This window comes from Cornus florida, unplaced genomic scaffold (assembly GCF_030987335.1).
Source record: "Cornus florida cultivar Cherokee Brave unplaced genomic scaffold, ASM3098733v1 CherokeeBrave_3.0.0_Hap2_Chr03, whole genome shotgun sequence".
Classification (NCBI taxonomy): domain Eukaryota; kingdom Viridiplantae; phylum Streptophyta; class Magnoliopsida; order Cornales; family Cornaceae; genus Cornus; species Cornus florida.
The window spans coordinates 2295879-2311847 of NW_026775573.1; the positions used below are offsets into that span (position 1 = coordinate 2295879).

Sequence of the window (15969 nt, forward strand, 5' to 3'; positions counted from 1 at the left end):
AATCGTAGTAAAGCGTCACTCATCACACAGTACACATAGACACAGAAGTTTTAGAGAGAGAGAGAGAGAGAGCGCTCTGCCCTAGGAAAAAATGCATTCAGATAAGGACTTGTAACAGTTGTAGTAGTTCACCAATTTGCTCTTCTGGGAACTTCTCAGAGTCATTAACTTTCGGCCACCGATCGTCAATTTCATTTCATTTCATTTCAATCTCTAAATTCAAATTCACCAATTTCAACGAATTTCATTTCACTTTCTCTCTTTGCCCTTGAAATTCACACATTTTCTCTCTCTAACTTCAAGCTTCACACCATCAATTCTTCTTTCTTTTTACCCGTTTGTTGCTTTTTGTTGTCCCAAAAGTAGGAATTTTTTTAGCAATTCAGTGGCATTGATTAGAACCCTTTCTTGTTTTTTTTTTTTTTTTTTTAGAGGTATGCTTGGAGTTTAAGATTGTAATACTGGTTGGTGAGAGACTGAGAGTGACAAAACCAGTTTGGTCTTTGCTCTTCTTTTTCTTCAAAATGAAGCCTTTTATGTTTCTATGGTTTGGTAAGACGTAAATTTAGCTTCAATTTTATGCCTTTCTTTAAATACTTATCCTTTGAATGTGAACTGTTTTTCTCTTGCTTGTTCTGTTTCTGTTAGTTCTGTTTAGACTGTTTATATTTATTCTTGTGTTGGTCTCCTAGTAATGTCATGTTTCTGAAGAAGGATAGTCTAGGGTTTTTTTCCTCTTAATTATTTATATTATTTTGGTACTTTTGTTCATAAATTTTGTTATATATATGTATATATATTTCCTTTTGAAATAATTATTCCACTTGTAGATTGATATGGAGCTTGACCTTGTATTTTGAATGTTTGGTTGAGGGTTTTTGTTGTTCAGTTGTGGTTGAGTCTTAGTGTGTGATTCTTATGGTGAACATTCCACTTCATCTTCTTCCATTGTTCTTATAAAATTTTGTAATATTTTTTACAAACAAGGTACATTGTAGAAACTCTTTTTAGTGTCCAGGAATTGGGGTCTAATCAAGTCATCATGTTTATATTTTGTGCATTTTTGCTGTAGCGTTGCATTGTAAAGAACATTAGAGCAGAGAGGAGATTTCTAGATTTTACTCAGAAACTGATATTGTGGATTGGATTGGAGTTTTGGGTCAAAGTTGGTCTAGATTATTTTAGGTAGAAGTTATTTGAAGTAAATGAATGGATCGGAGAGAAGCTATGGGGTTATCTGGGTCGGCTTCTTACTACATGCAAAGAGGGATGACTGGGTCTGGGATGCAGGGATCACCGAGCATACGCCCATTATCTAATCCCAGTGTACCATTTCAATCAAACATTGGGGGCAGCTCAATTGGATCCACATTGCCAATAGAGACTTCATCAGCAATATCACCTCATGGTATTAATATGGGTGCACCATCTGTTATGCCATCTGGTGAGCCTGTTAAAAGGAAAAGGGGAAGGCCTCGAAAATATGGACCTGATGGGTCGGTGTCATTGGCTTTATCTTCATCATCATCTACACCTCCAGGAACAATAACTTCAACCCAGAAGCGGGGAAGAGGGCGGCCACCAGGGACGGGGAGAAAGCAACAATTAGCTTCTTTTGGTAAGTTTTATCTGCAAAATGTGGTTTTCTACACATTCAGATTATCTATGAGGAGTTGCAGGTTTGAACTTGGTTTCCTTCAGTTTGAGAATAGCTCAGCTGGATGTTATTCTATTGAGTATTCTCATGATAGCATATGTTTAAGAAGACCTTGCTATGCATCTCTGTTATTAAAGTGTGGTCTTTTTTCACCTTAACTTGTTAAACACAAATTTCTGGTTGATTCTTATGGTACTGGTTATAAGTATTAATATTGGTGGTCTTGCTACAACCAGCATAAATTTATAATATGTTGTGACGTGGAGTGTGTGACACCCATGAATACTTTGAATTAATAAAAAAGGCACATTAGAATTATGTAAATCAGTAAAAATGTTTGACCCAGCACTGTAAGTCTGTAATATGATAAATTTTTATTGCATTATTATATGTGCTTTATATTCAATATTATCCTAAAATGTCCACTGTTACCGGAAAAAGCTAAGTATCTTTCTTTTCTGCATTAGAAGTTTCGTTTGTCAAAGTTTTAACACTTTTTATTTTTAATTTATTTGAGAAACGGAAGTATTTGGAATTAGCCACAGTATTAGGTAGGCCTTGGTTTGTAGGGGTCCTGTTGTCAGGTCACTACATGTGCCATGGAACTGATAAGTGTCTTTTGATAGCCATTTCTTTTCCATGGGGCCACTATCTTGGGTCTAACTGATTTCTGGGTGGAGTCAACGGAATGGGCAAGGGTCATAGGAAAGCGGATTAAAATTCTAATTTACATTGGCATGATGATGTGGGTGGATAACATTCTGTATATATTGGAGTATAGAATGTATTAATATAAGAAACTAATGGTAGAACTTCAAAAACTATTCCCTTTCCATTTACACAAACTTGGTATATTAATTAGCTCATGCGGATGTGGCCCAGCCTTTGTGTTGAATTGAAAATGTATTGCACCTGCGATGTTAACTTTTGTCTTCAAAATGTTGCTGCCTTGTTTCTTATTGAATTCCTGCCCTGGCATGTTCAAGTATCTCAATTTTGATGCTAGGTGTGTCAAATCAGGTCCAGACTGAACAGTTATCAGCTCCTTTTCTATTTTGAATGAGTTGATATGTTCAAGTATCTCAATTTTGATGTTAGGTGTTTCACAAATCAGGGGTTAGCGTCTCCTTTTCTATTTCAATTGAGTTGGATCCAAATTTCAGGAAAGCATGGATAGAGATAATACAGTCCAAATTTAATTACTAATTAGCAATTTAGCTTTTTTTTTTTTTTTTTTTTAGTTAATGATATATATTTATGACTTTCACTTTATGAAGGCAGTACAAAAAAAACTTTGTATTGTAGCTATAATTTTACAAGTACATATTATGTAATTATTACTTGTGTAACCGGGTTGATCTTTTAGGATACAACATACAAACACAGAACTGGCTTTTGGACCAGGAAATTTAAAATCTTTAAATTTGGACCAAAAATGGAAAAATCTTATCTTATTACAATCCAGGTCTTCAGAATTTATTCTCTTCCACCCATATACAAACACCTCTTGTTTTGATTTAACATATTTGTTATTTGTATGTCTCTTACTAATATAGTATAAATTCTGAATATGTATGTTTGTTTAATGTAGTTAATTTTCCTGCTGTTTGACGGTGTTACAAAAGGTTTAATTGATTTGCTAGGTGAATGGCTTTCTGGCTCAGCTGGGATTGGATTTACTCCACATGTCATCACCATTGCTATAGGAGAAGTACGTTGCCATATCCTCTTCCAAACTTCACCAGTGTTTGTACATATATGATCAAGTAGACAAAGTATTCAAAATGTATCACTATACGGAGGGTTCCCTCTGTCAACTAATTTTGATGGCATAGACTAAATTTTCAACGGCAGAATATGATGATTATCGTATGCAATTATTTCTATGGCATTGAGCTGTAACATTCTTTGTAAAAGTGATGTGATGTACATTTGCTCAAATAGGCCTGGACAACCTCATGCATATCATTTGAAGAGAAAATGTTAAATTTATAATAACTGAACCACATAAAAGAATAGAATAAGGAAAATCACTTTGCTAGTTTGGTTGTTGTAAGCTCATCATTGGGAGTGGGACTAAGCTTTGACGAGGAATAAAATAGTGAGAAGAAAAGGTATATAGAAATGACGATTGAACTTGACTAGGCTAACAGAAAATGAGGTTGACTTCTCCTGATATGTTTTTATTTTATTTTATTTATTTTTATTTTTATTTTTTTGCTGCCAGTTAGAAGCTGCTTGCCCTTTCACGTTAGCGATTAGCTATTAGTTGGATAATTTTTATATTCCCTTGACATCATATAGAAGGGATTTTAGATCATTTCTTAGGGATTGATGGTTTTATTCTTCCTTATTAATAATATCTTGGTATGTTATCACCATGTGCTTAGCACTAGTGATATCCCCTCTAACCTTCCAAGTGGAAGTAGAGGGTTCAAGTTCCCGTAAGGGGCAACTGTGGGTGTGTGCGTGTCTTACTTTTTAAAAAAAAAATAAAATGAAAAGAAAAGAAAAGAGAAAGAATAAAATATCTTGGAAATTATTACATTTTTGGTGAACTTATTTCTGAGGTACAACTTTTAAGATGGAAATTATTACATTTTGAGCTACTAGTATGTTGAATATTACTCTTTTTTTTTTTTCTTTTTTTTTTTTTTTTCCTTTAACTTTTTGAATTCTATCTTTTCCTGTAGGACATCACAACAAAAATAATGTCGTTTTCGCAGCAGGGGCCAAGAGCTATATGCATCTTGTCAGCAAATGGAGCTGTCTCCACTGCGACCATTCGTCAGCCTTCAACTTCTGGTGGCACTGTCACATATGAGGTTTAAACACGTTATAATATTCTCTTTGTCAGTTAAAGATGTATTCAAGTGCTATTTTATCTGCAAAGGAAATGATAATTTTTGGCAGACTGCTCATCTATTTCTACACCCATGTAGACTTTCTTTTTTTTTTTTTTTCCCTGAATGGGTTAGTTTCAATTAAAGGACATGTACACCCATGTAGACATTCATATATGTAAATATTTGTAAAATCAAATTTTATATGCTATTGATGCTAGGAACAAGGATTTTGATGTGCTGTTCATGATCATATTTTGTGGCCAAGCAAAGCAAATTTTTTAAAACCCTAGAAATGCTTGGCTTAAAAGAAGGCATGTTGTGTAATGATTAAGTTGTCTTATGTCTCAGGCTGATGCTTCATGCATTAACAGTAAGTATCTATGTACGTTTTCAGTATAATGTAGAACTGAAGTAAACGAAGTCTGTTTTTATAATTTCAAGTAAATCAAATTCGGCTGTCATTTTATATTATTTCATATCAAGGAATATTTTTAGTGGGGGGGAGGTGTTATTTGGGTCTCTAATGCTCCTTTCTCCAAAAAATTCTTCCTTCTTTCTATTTTCTTTTTATTTTTTTTAATGACATCCACTTGACTTTTGTAGTTAAACTTTGTTGCATGAAGTGATGAAAGAATATAATTAACCTTTTTGAATGGCATCTATGTACATAATTAATACGCATATGTATCCAGAATCATCATAATTTTCCCATGGTGCTTATCCAAGATTAGCCAAAAGGCTCATTAAAATCAAAATTGCTAGAGCAATAGTATTGGGGACCATGCTCCTTGGAAAGAGCTTCTGGATGTCAGCCGTGATATTCCTTTTGGGCTGACATTTAATGGAGGGTTTGCTGAGGAAAGGGCCTTGGTGATTGTTATAAATTCGTTAGAGCCATAACATTTGTCAATGACGACGCTGACATTTGTTCTCCTATATCCTTAGACTCGTATGCTAAATAAGGGCCTTGGAGACTGCTATAAACTCATTAGAGCCATAACATTTGTTGATGAGCAATGCTGCTACTAGTTCTCCAGATATATTTACACTTCTTGCATAGTATGATCTTTCTGTATTTTTCATATATACTTCTGTAGTTCTCCTTTTACAGGTAATTTTTTTCTAACACAAAAATTGTGCAAGGCATAAATAATCGCACTTCAATGCTCACTTGTGCACTAGAGGTCCTTCAGAATTTTTGCGGTTTTTCAATTCAAAAGAAAATGTGAACGAATGGTTGATGTTCATGGGAAGGTTTCTATTTTATTTTATCAATTTTCTTATAAGATAGGTTTTGAATTAAGATTGGTGATGCAAAAGAAGTCTTCATCCTGGGCTAATCATGAAAAACACCTTTTTTTTCCCCTCTTAGCTCTTCAGATATTGTTCTACACTGTTGAACTCGCCTTTCGAATACTTACACTCATTGAACAGTCTTTAGAAGACTGTATATCATATGTTTCTGCTTTCCTCTATATTCTCTTATAATAATTTTGCTTCAAATGAACTTTCCTAAGAAGGTTGTCTATGTTTAGTGTTTCTGCTTGCCTCCCATTACCTATTGTGGTGAGCATTAACCCTTAAAACCTCTGTTATACAATGTAAAATGAATTTATACATATAGAGGGATGCACTTGTGATTGTCATGTTCAACACCATTTCTTCTTTTATTTTTGTACCATATAAATAACCCTCATCTCTCCCGCTCCCCGTTCTTTCCTCCTCAAGGGTAATTAAAAATACTTTACCATTTCACTTTTCAAAGAAAAAAAAAAAGAAAAAAAGAAGAAAGCTTTACCATTTCACAACTTTTATTTTTTCATAACCTTGCATATACTTTTTTCTGTTTATAATTTAGTTATTGCCCATCGATCAATCATTTTCTTCGTTAAATATTGTCTCCTTTAAAGTTTCTGTGTCTAATTCTGTTTGATCATGGGAACTTATGATTTTTTGATTTGTTTGTGTTGAGTTCTTGTTGTGCTTCATTGCTTCTTAGGCCTATCCTGAAATAGGTGGGTATGCCATCCTATTGACTTATGATATAGCATTAAGTTTGTAAAAGAAATGGAAAGTTTCTAAACCCTGCATTTTATACGAACTCTCTACCAAGTTGACTTTGTTTTCCCTTATTGTCAAATGGAATCTCAATGATTTGATTAGATAATCAGTGCAGTACTTTATAGAATATGCTTGATTAGTTTTTTCTCTAAATATTTTCTTTTTAATTAGTTCTCTGGTTCTAATATGTCTTGCAAACAATTGCATTAATTCTGTGATGAACTCTTCACTTCTGAGAAGTTTTACTATCATTCTCTCTTGTCCCAAGATTACAAATAACTGATGGTTCTTATTATTATTATCTCCTTTTCTTTTCTTTAATTCTATTTTTTATTAAAATATTATCTTTTTCTATTATGTTATTTTAGTATATATTATTTAGGTATACGACACTTGATAATTTCTAAGTTTCTAGTGAGGTTTTGAGATATCTACCTCTCTTCCCTTGTGAAAACTTCTCTTTTGCATTTCATCTTGCTGAAAGTAAGCCTTTTTAGAGCGGACTTTTTTACTTCTGCAGGGGCGTTTTGAGATAATATGTCTCTCAGGATCTTACTTGCTCACTGATAGTGGTGGCCCCAGTGGCCGAACTGGCGGTTTAAGTGTCTCCCTAGCGAGTCCTGATGGTCGTGTCATTGGTGGGGGAGTAGGGGGAATGCTTATTGCAGCCAGCCCTGTACAGGTAACCCTTTTTATTTATTTATTTATTTTTATTAATTGCTTTGGCTTAATACCACTGTGGTGACCATCTTCTGTGGTTCTCATTTACTGAATTGCTCTCAATTTATTTACTTAAAGAGCATTGGTTAGAATTTTTGCCATCTTTCTACTAATATGTAATTGTAACATTGGTATTTAGTCAGAAAAAATGAGGTGAATGACCAAAAGGGTGGAATGTACAGAAACTTTAGGGTACCCAGGATTAGCTGTTAAATTGTTTCTATTAGAGTGACACAGACTATCATGCCTTGCCCTTTCCGGCATGACCAGATATTTGGTTTTTATAGCGTATTTGCTTGAGAAAGAATCACTGTTATGAGGTTGAAGTTCATGGATGATTCTAATTTGATCTATCTATATAATGTTACGTTACGGTCAGGAAGGAGTGAAAGCTAGACATTAATAATTTTAACCAAAAAATTAAAAAAATAAAAAGCTCACCCACACAGACTTGTGGGTAGTGTGCCACTTCATGCACCAGGTTCTACATTTCTTGTTCGTCAACATACTCCCTCCTGTCTGAAGTGTTCCTTTTGTGGACACCCAATTTTTTAATCATCATCATCCTTGTGTCAATCCCATGTGGACGAGTTCGCCACATGAATTCTCTTTTTTATTCTTTTTTATTACAAGCCATGAACCATCTTTCCCATAAAATTTAAAATTTAAAATTTATTTTAATACCTTCATTTCTTGTTAATTTGGTCACCCTTTGTGGCACAAATTTGTCTTTTAACTTCTTAATGGCAATGTGTGGAAGAGGGTAAGCTTTCTGAGTGCTAGGATGTATCAGCACTTTTTGCGTCTTTTAATGGAAATGCCTAAGAATAGTAGTGTTTGGGCCTTGAGGACCAGGATGGCCGAAGATCAAAACCTAAATGTGCTAGGGGTTGATCATCAAAGCCAGGGCAATAACAATGAAGGAATTTTAGTGCTGATGTAGTTAACCACCACCTTTGTAGTTGATTCATTAGGGGCATCATCTTCTACCTAACTAGTGGAAGTATCCACCGTTATCTTTCTGTTAGGCCTTTCTGCTATGGGACTTCCTGTAGAAAACTGCAATCACAGTTTATCAGCCACCCACAAGACCATCGAGATCTTTGACTTAGCTCCAATAGGCAGTCCACTTGGCCCTTTCCCCAACCTATACAAGGAGAGTGGAAGATAACGAAAGGGAGACACCGCCAAAATGCATTTTGCTCCTTCGAGATTCCAAAAATAATGAAATTTAAAGGTTTACACTACTTGGAATAATTTAGGAAAATTGAAAATTTTATGTATTGACTTTTCAGAAAGGAATACTTATTTTGCGACATCTCAAGAAGAAAAAAAGGTACACTTATTTTGGACGGAGTAGTTTTTAGCAGGTCTTATACAAATTGTAGTGAAGACAAATAATTAATATCTATTATTATTATTTTTTATAAAATAATTAATATTTGCAGTTTAAAAATATTTAATATTTAAACTAGAGAAGCAAACAGTACTTGTCATCTAAAATGATCTTCAATTGTTTATGATGTGGGCTATGGCAGTTAGGCACATATTTGGCAGAGTCAATTTGATAAGAGCAGACATGATTCAATCACATTATTTTTTTGAGTCAACTATATAATGATTTCAGGTAATAGTGGGAAGCTTTGTATGGGGTAGTTCAAAGACAAAGAGCAAAGTTGCTAGAGATTCAGTCCATCAGACTGCTGACAATTCAGTCATTCCAACTAGTAGTGTTCCTTTGAGTCAAAATCTCAATCTGACCTCTCCAATGGGCGTTTGGCCCAGTTCACGGCCGATGGACATGCAAAATGCTCACGATGACATTGATCTGATGCGCGGATGACAGATTTCGTTGGCAGACAAGTCGTGTATATATTTTGCTGTTCCAAAGCCACTTGACTCTAATTTCTTCAGTCCCGCCCAAAAAAAAACAAATCTGGTGTTTTTGTGCTTGATGGATCTCACGTCATACACTAATGGAAGGCAATTGGGTTGTACTAGTATTTTTTTAACTTAATCGAAATTTGGTTCGGATTTTAGTGCCATGGTTCTATTATTTTTCCGTGTATATTTATTGGCTGAGTAGCCATGGTTGTGATCTAACTCAATTTGATATATGTCAAAAATAGGAGATCTATTTTGTTTACATCTAAATAAGTATTTGCAGGTGACATAACATGGCCAATAGTTTCTGCGTGGTATCTTACTGAGTTTTATGGAAACAATGGCAATCAAAATATTTGAGTTTGTGTATTAGATAATGAATGTTGATGTTTTCTAGCTTCAAGTTATCTACTTTGATGTATAAAAAGGGGTACAAAAAAAGTTATTTTACATGGCAAAGACCTGGTAAAAAAAACGTTAACTTTCTCGGCCAACAAAACTGCTATCAACATTTGAGTTAAATTATGTTACAGGAATTCCATTCTAAATTATCATTTAGTGCAGGATTATGTACTTTTTACACCTAACTTTAATGCTACGTTAGGTCCAAAGAAATTATTGAAGGAGGAGCATCCTGCCTACTTGGTTTAGTTTTTTGGGAACAATTTTTTTTATTGAAATTATTGAAGAAGGAGCATCCTGCCTACTTGGTTTAGTTTTTTGAGAACAATTTTTTTTTTTTTTTTTTTTTTTTATTAAAATAAAAAAAAATTGTACAAAAATTTACGTAGTTCACCATTTGTGAAAACTGTTTTTTATTTTTATTTTTTATTTTTAAAATTCAATTAAAAAAAAGAAATGTTATCATACAAATATGTAATACTATTATGGATACAAATAGGCAGGGAAGGGACATGCGGAATTATGAGTAATCACATAAGTATTGTGACCTGAAAAATGGTAGTGTGTTCCTAAAAAGGAAAACAAAAAAAGCATACTAATTTCATGTGCAAAATAAAAAGAAGAAAGATAAATTACACTAATAGCTTTGTTACAATTACCTAAATTTTTCTTACGTATGAAAAATTATATTTCATTCAACCCAGTTTAATTGAATATAAAATTTTACTATTTATTTATGAAATTAGCATTTTAACTCTGCATTTCTATTGTCGAACACAAACTCAAGTTTATACTCTATTTTATGGCAATTGAATATAAATACTCATTTTATTATTAGATGATTCTTCACGAAGCAAAAACATGTAATACACCATCTTAATACTTTCAGGTATAAATATTAAAATATTTTCTTTATTTATAAATGCTTATATAATTTGTTTTCATTCCGGGGCGGTTTCTCAAGCAGGCGTTAATTGATAATTTCGAACGAGACATTTGCTTCAAAAAGATGTATCAAATTCGCATAAAATTGTAGAATTTGAAATAGAACCTGTTTTCTCATTGAACAGGTCGTATATGTTAGAAATTGAACAAGGGAGTAGGGATTACATGTCAGGTTACCCAATTAAGTTTTCTCTAATATCTCATACTTAATGGAGTTTTCCAAACCTTCAAAGGAGACATATAACTTAAGAATGATAATATCTTCTTAAAAAATTAGGTTCTTATATTCATTAATCATAAAAGTATTGTGACCCTTGCCAACATGCAAAAGCAGTGGGTTATAAACAAGTTTTAGTTTCAGGTGTAAAATATAAATTATATATATATTACAGTAATAATGTAACATCTAATGAATTTTGTTACAATTACACACACTTCTCCTATAACATTGACACCTCACATTCATACAACTCTGTTCATGCCTATATAAGTACTAGTTTTCATAAAATCTGAATGTATGTATCCGTTGAATAAAACCATTTCACAAGGACAAAAATTGTGTTCTGAAATTTCATATTGTTGACACGAGTAAGTTGACTAGTGCTGACCGTTAACAAAGGAAAAATTGGTTGCAGAACATAAGATTAGTGTACATTAGTTTCACATGTCATGGAACCATAAATTTAAAATAACAACTGAAATAATATCGAAATTAATACAGGGGACAACTTTGAGAAATACGAAATACAATTTCCATACTATTAATCACAATATTCCAAATTGAATTGAAAACACAACAGAAACATCCACAAAAGTGAAAGCTTTTTAAGAAAGAAGTAACAAGTTTAAATCAAGCGTCAGACCAGGTGATATCCAACTCGCCCCAGCTATCCTGAGGCACCCAAGGCTTTCCACACAGCTTTCGAGGCATCAACGATGTTATTATTACACGGAGGCTGATAATCATGGTCTCCATCACATCCCATGTTAGAGTCACACTCGTCAACAACCATGGCCTTCACACTTCGCCCATTCGCACTTATGGTGATGTTGTTGAGGCACCTTCCTCCTCCCTTGTACCATCCAGTTGATAGTGCAACAACTGGTGTGTCATCAGAGTGGTAGTTGTTATCACATTCTGATGGTCCACCACCATCTCCACCCTTTTGAAAACTGTTGAGAGTCAGAACCGCCTTAGTATTACTCGAAACTGTTGGCGAGCACTTGTAAGTTGGGTAAAGTTTCCCTTGTACACAGCAGTCGGAGTCATTCTCTTGGTTGCATTGTTCAGGAGGAGGTTTTCTACCCCTAATTTTGCCACTTGGTCTACAAACTACAGCTTTAGCTTCTAGGCAATGGGTAACAACAACGAGAACAATCAATATAAAAAGTGGTGCTCCTAAGCTGAAGTTCTTCATCCTGCTTAGCTCTGTTCTCTCTTTCTAGTTGTGTTTTGAATTGTGATGCTCGATGGCAAGCAATGCTCAAATGCTGGGCTATATATAAGATCTCGTGGAGGGGCAGTCTGGTCAATTAGGAGCAATATTCAAGTGTTACCGGGAAAAGAACAATAAAGGCTTCAACATTTTAGAGGAGATACCTGTTTCTACAGGCAACTCTTTGATATTCTTGGGCAACAAAACTGCTGTTGACATTTGAGATAAATTATGATTCAGACCCCATTCTAAAATATCATTTAGTGTTGATTTATGTACTTATATTACGGAGTCACTTTCATTAAGGGTTGTGGAATCGTGATTTGTATTCGAACTGCATGGTTGCCTTGGATTCAAACTTCATAATGCAGTATTGTATCTTCTACACTAAATTACAAATTAAGATTCTGCAATTGATGACTTACCTAACCAAAAAAAAAAAAAAAAAAAACTGCGATTGTGGAAGGTGAATGCTCCCCAACTTGGTTTTCTTCCATTTAGATTACCCAACTTGGTTTTCTTACCTAACCATAAAATATTGAGGCAGGCCCTAAAATGTTGCATGAGTACTATAGGGTACAACATTCTATTATAGCACTGTTATTCCATAACAAGCAGGTACCATTTAAGAGTAATTAAGATATCATAGATCACTTCTACTCAGGATCTATCTTTCAATTGTCTTATTTCCTTCATATTTGTTTAACATTATCTGTATGCATATCCTTCCTCATAAATTGGCAATGCTTCTTTTTAAGCAAAGTACAAAATGACAGGCCATGATAGTTGTGTCACTTAAGGTCAATAATTTGGCATGGTGAAGGGATATTGTCACATACATCATCCTTATAAGATGTATCTAACTCATTGGGGCAAGGAAATCATAAGATCAGAACTCCGTCAAGTTATGTATCGGTTACCAAACTCAACAGCAGAATTTCATTTAACAAGAACAAAAGACTGATGCAAGAGAGATTTGAATACGAAACCAGAATAAAAGCTAACCTAAGACTCCACTATTTAATTTCAAAATGCATGCAAATATATGATATGCAATTCAAGAGATACGAGATAATGCTACCTCCAAAAAGATTCAAATTGTGGATTTTATGTTGCAAGCACAAAAAGTCCAGTGTTATCTCCAGGTTCCTGATAGAGTGATAGGCAAAATCGTTACTCGAAGAATCATGTCCCCAACATCTGTACCAATGACAAAAATAAGTAAGACAACTACAACTGGAAACCATAGGTTTGTGAACTTTGGAGTATATTCAGAGTGGTATAAAATGTTACTGTGATAAACCATAAAGAAACAACAAATGCCATTTACCGGGAAGAAAAAAAAAATGCTGACACACAAAAGATTAATTATTCAATGTAAGAGAGAGACATTGCTTTAAAATTGTAACAAGAGGCAACAGTTGATATGCAAACTCCATCAAAAGGTCCTCAGACCTTTAGATTTGAACATTTCCCTAAGAGTAAAAAAAATTATTTTTGGTGAAAAATATGCAATTCCCTCTAGATGCAGAAATGAATAAGCATATATGATCCCCTAAGTTGTCTAGCTCAAACCCACTGAGAAATGTCCCAATCTAGCCTGAACATCTCAAACCCTTTTTTTTGGTCTCAGGAGGGGCATAAAACCAATTGCCTCTAGTAGGGGTATCAAGAACAACGTTCCAAACTCTAGCAACCAACATACATCCCTGTTGAACACCATGAGAGAAACGGAGGCACCCTTAACAAAATTTTCAGGTTCACTGTTGACTCGAAGAAGCATGTTCAATTTTGTGGTGTGGCTCTTGGATGGTGGCTCAACTTGCAAAGCCAAAAATCCCCATTTCTATCTAAAACACATAAAGCTCCTTCATAGAATACAATAGCATGAAATTCAGTTCCTTCTTGGACTTCTTCCAAAATGGACCATTGTGCAATTCCCAGTCTACAGAAGGGAAATTTTCTACTGTTACAAAGTCAGTGGTGACCATAGGTTAAGATTTAAAATGAATAAAACTTGCTAAACAGTACAATTAATTTATTCTAAAACTTATTGAACGTGTTATGCATTTAAAAAAAATTAGAAATGAGCTCAATTTTTCGTAATAATTAGATATTACGAAAATTATTCTGTGATGTCCATCATTCCTCATATTTAGCTAAGATATATGGGGTCTTGAAAGATCTCTTCTTGCATTGCAACAAAGAGGCATATATGGACAGAGTTCCAAAGACTAGTAAAAAAATTCGGTCATGCATTATGTTTGAAGGGTTGACGGTCTTATTGTGTTTGTATTATGGAGAAATTCTACATAATTGTTATTATTTTATAATGCAATATATGTACATCAGTTTCCGGTTTCATGCAACCATAAATTTTTAATAATAACTGAAACTAATACAGGGTACAGCTTTGAGAAAGACGAAATACAATTTCCATTACTATTAATTACATTCCACATTGAATTGAAAACACAACAACATAGACATTCACCAAAGGTAAAGCTTTTTAAATCAATAGGTTCCATTTAAGCATCAGACCAGGTGATGTCCAACTCGCCCCAGGTATCTTGCGGCACATCCAAGGCTTTCCACACAGATTTTGAGGCATCAACGATGTTATTATTACATGGAGGCTGATAATCGTGGTCTCCATCACATCCCATAGTCGAGTCGCACTCGTCAACGACCATGGCATTTACACTCCGCCCATTCGCACTTATGGTGATATTGTTGAGGCACCTTCCTCCTCCTTTATACCATCCAGTTGATAGTGCAACAACTGGTGTGTCATCAGAGTGGTAGTTGTTATCACATTCTGATGGTCCACCACCATCTCCACCCTTCTGAAAACTGTTAAGAGTCAGAACCGCCTTAGTATTACCCGAAACTGTTGGTGAGCACTTGTAAGTTGGGTAAAGTTTGCCTTGTACACAGCAGTCGGAGTCATTCTCTTGGTTGCATTGTCCAGGAGGAGGTTTTCTACCCCTAATTTTGCCACTTGGTCTACAAGATTGAGCTTCAACTTCTAGGCAATGGGTAACAAGGAGAACAAGCAATATGAGAAGTGGTGCTCTTAAGCTGAAGTTCTTCATTCTGCTATGCTCTCAATGTCTTTCTAGTGTTGTGAATTGTGATGCTTGATGCCAAGCAGTATTCAGGTGTTGGCTATTTAAAGGATCATGTGGAGGGGCAGTCTGGTCATTTAGGAGAAAGTTTAAGTGATTATTGTACATGTGTTTCCAGGAAAATACCAATAAAGGGTTCAAATTTTTAGAGGACAAACCTGTTTGATATTCTTGGCCAACAAAACTGCTATCAACATTTGACTTAAATTATGATTCAGAATCCCATTCTAAAATATCATTCAATGTAGATTTATGTACTTATAATTTGGAGTCACTTTCATTATGATTTGTATGTGCACTGCATTGATTGCCTCAGATTCAAACTTCAGAATGCAGTATTGCATCTTTTACACTAATTTCCAAACTAAGATTCAGTGTGCGGAAGGTTAATGTTGTTTTAGCCCCAATGTTGTAAGAAGATAAAATTACACTAGTGTCCATATTGCATAAAAGAAATAATAATAATAAACTCTCTCACACTTTTTCTTAAGCAAACTGCCAAATGACTGGCCGTGATGGTTATCTAACCCTTTAGGGAAAATCATAAGATCAAAACTCCATCAAGCTATGCATCAGTTACCAAACTCAACAGCTGAATTTCATTTAACAAGAGAGAGAGAGTACTGTAAGAGAAATTGGAAGATGAAACGAGCATACAAGCTAATCTAATTAGACTTCATTATTTTAATTTCGAAAAACATTGACATATTTGATATGCAATTCAAGAGATACAAGATAATGCTACCTCCACAAAGATTCAAATTATCTCCCAAGTTCCTGCTAGACAATGTAGTTACTTGAAGAATCATGTCCCCGACATCTGTACCAATAAGTAAGATCAAATAATTCAGATGAAAACAAATTAGATACTACATTTTTTAATCTAGCAC

The 15969-nt window shown here is 34.4% G+C and overlaps 1 protein-coding gene and 1 pseudogene across 3 annotated transcripts; one reads left to right on the plus strand and one right to left on the minus strand.

Moving 5' to 3' along the window:
- On the plus strand, positions 1-9441 carry LOC132299022 (AT-hook motif nuclear-localized protein 9). 3 transcript variants are annotated; one of them, XM_059795444.1, is made up of 6 exons: positions 1-552; positions 1073-1618; positions 3283-3368; positions 4351-4482; positions 7085-7246; positions 8912-9441. In XM_059795444.1, exons 2-6 carry the CDS (start codon positions 1210-1212, stop codon positions 9125-9127), a joined length of 1005 nt encoding a protein of 334 aa, XP_059651427.1. In that variant the 5' UTR covers positions 1-552; positions 1073-1209; the 3' UTR covers positions 9128-9441. The 3 variants fall into 3 exon arrangements, with proteins under 3 accessions (XP_059651427.1, XP_059651426.1, XP_059651428.1); XM_059795443.1 differs by having other exon boundaries at positions 1-1618; XM_059795445.1 differs by having other exon boundaries at positions 3-1618; positions 3301-3368.
- Positions 9442-11182: 1741 nt separating this feature from the next.
- Positions 11183-15046, minus strand: LOC132299026 (uncharacterized; annotated as a pseudogene).
- Positions 15047-15969: the final 923 nt, after the last annotated feature.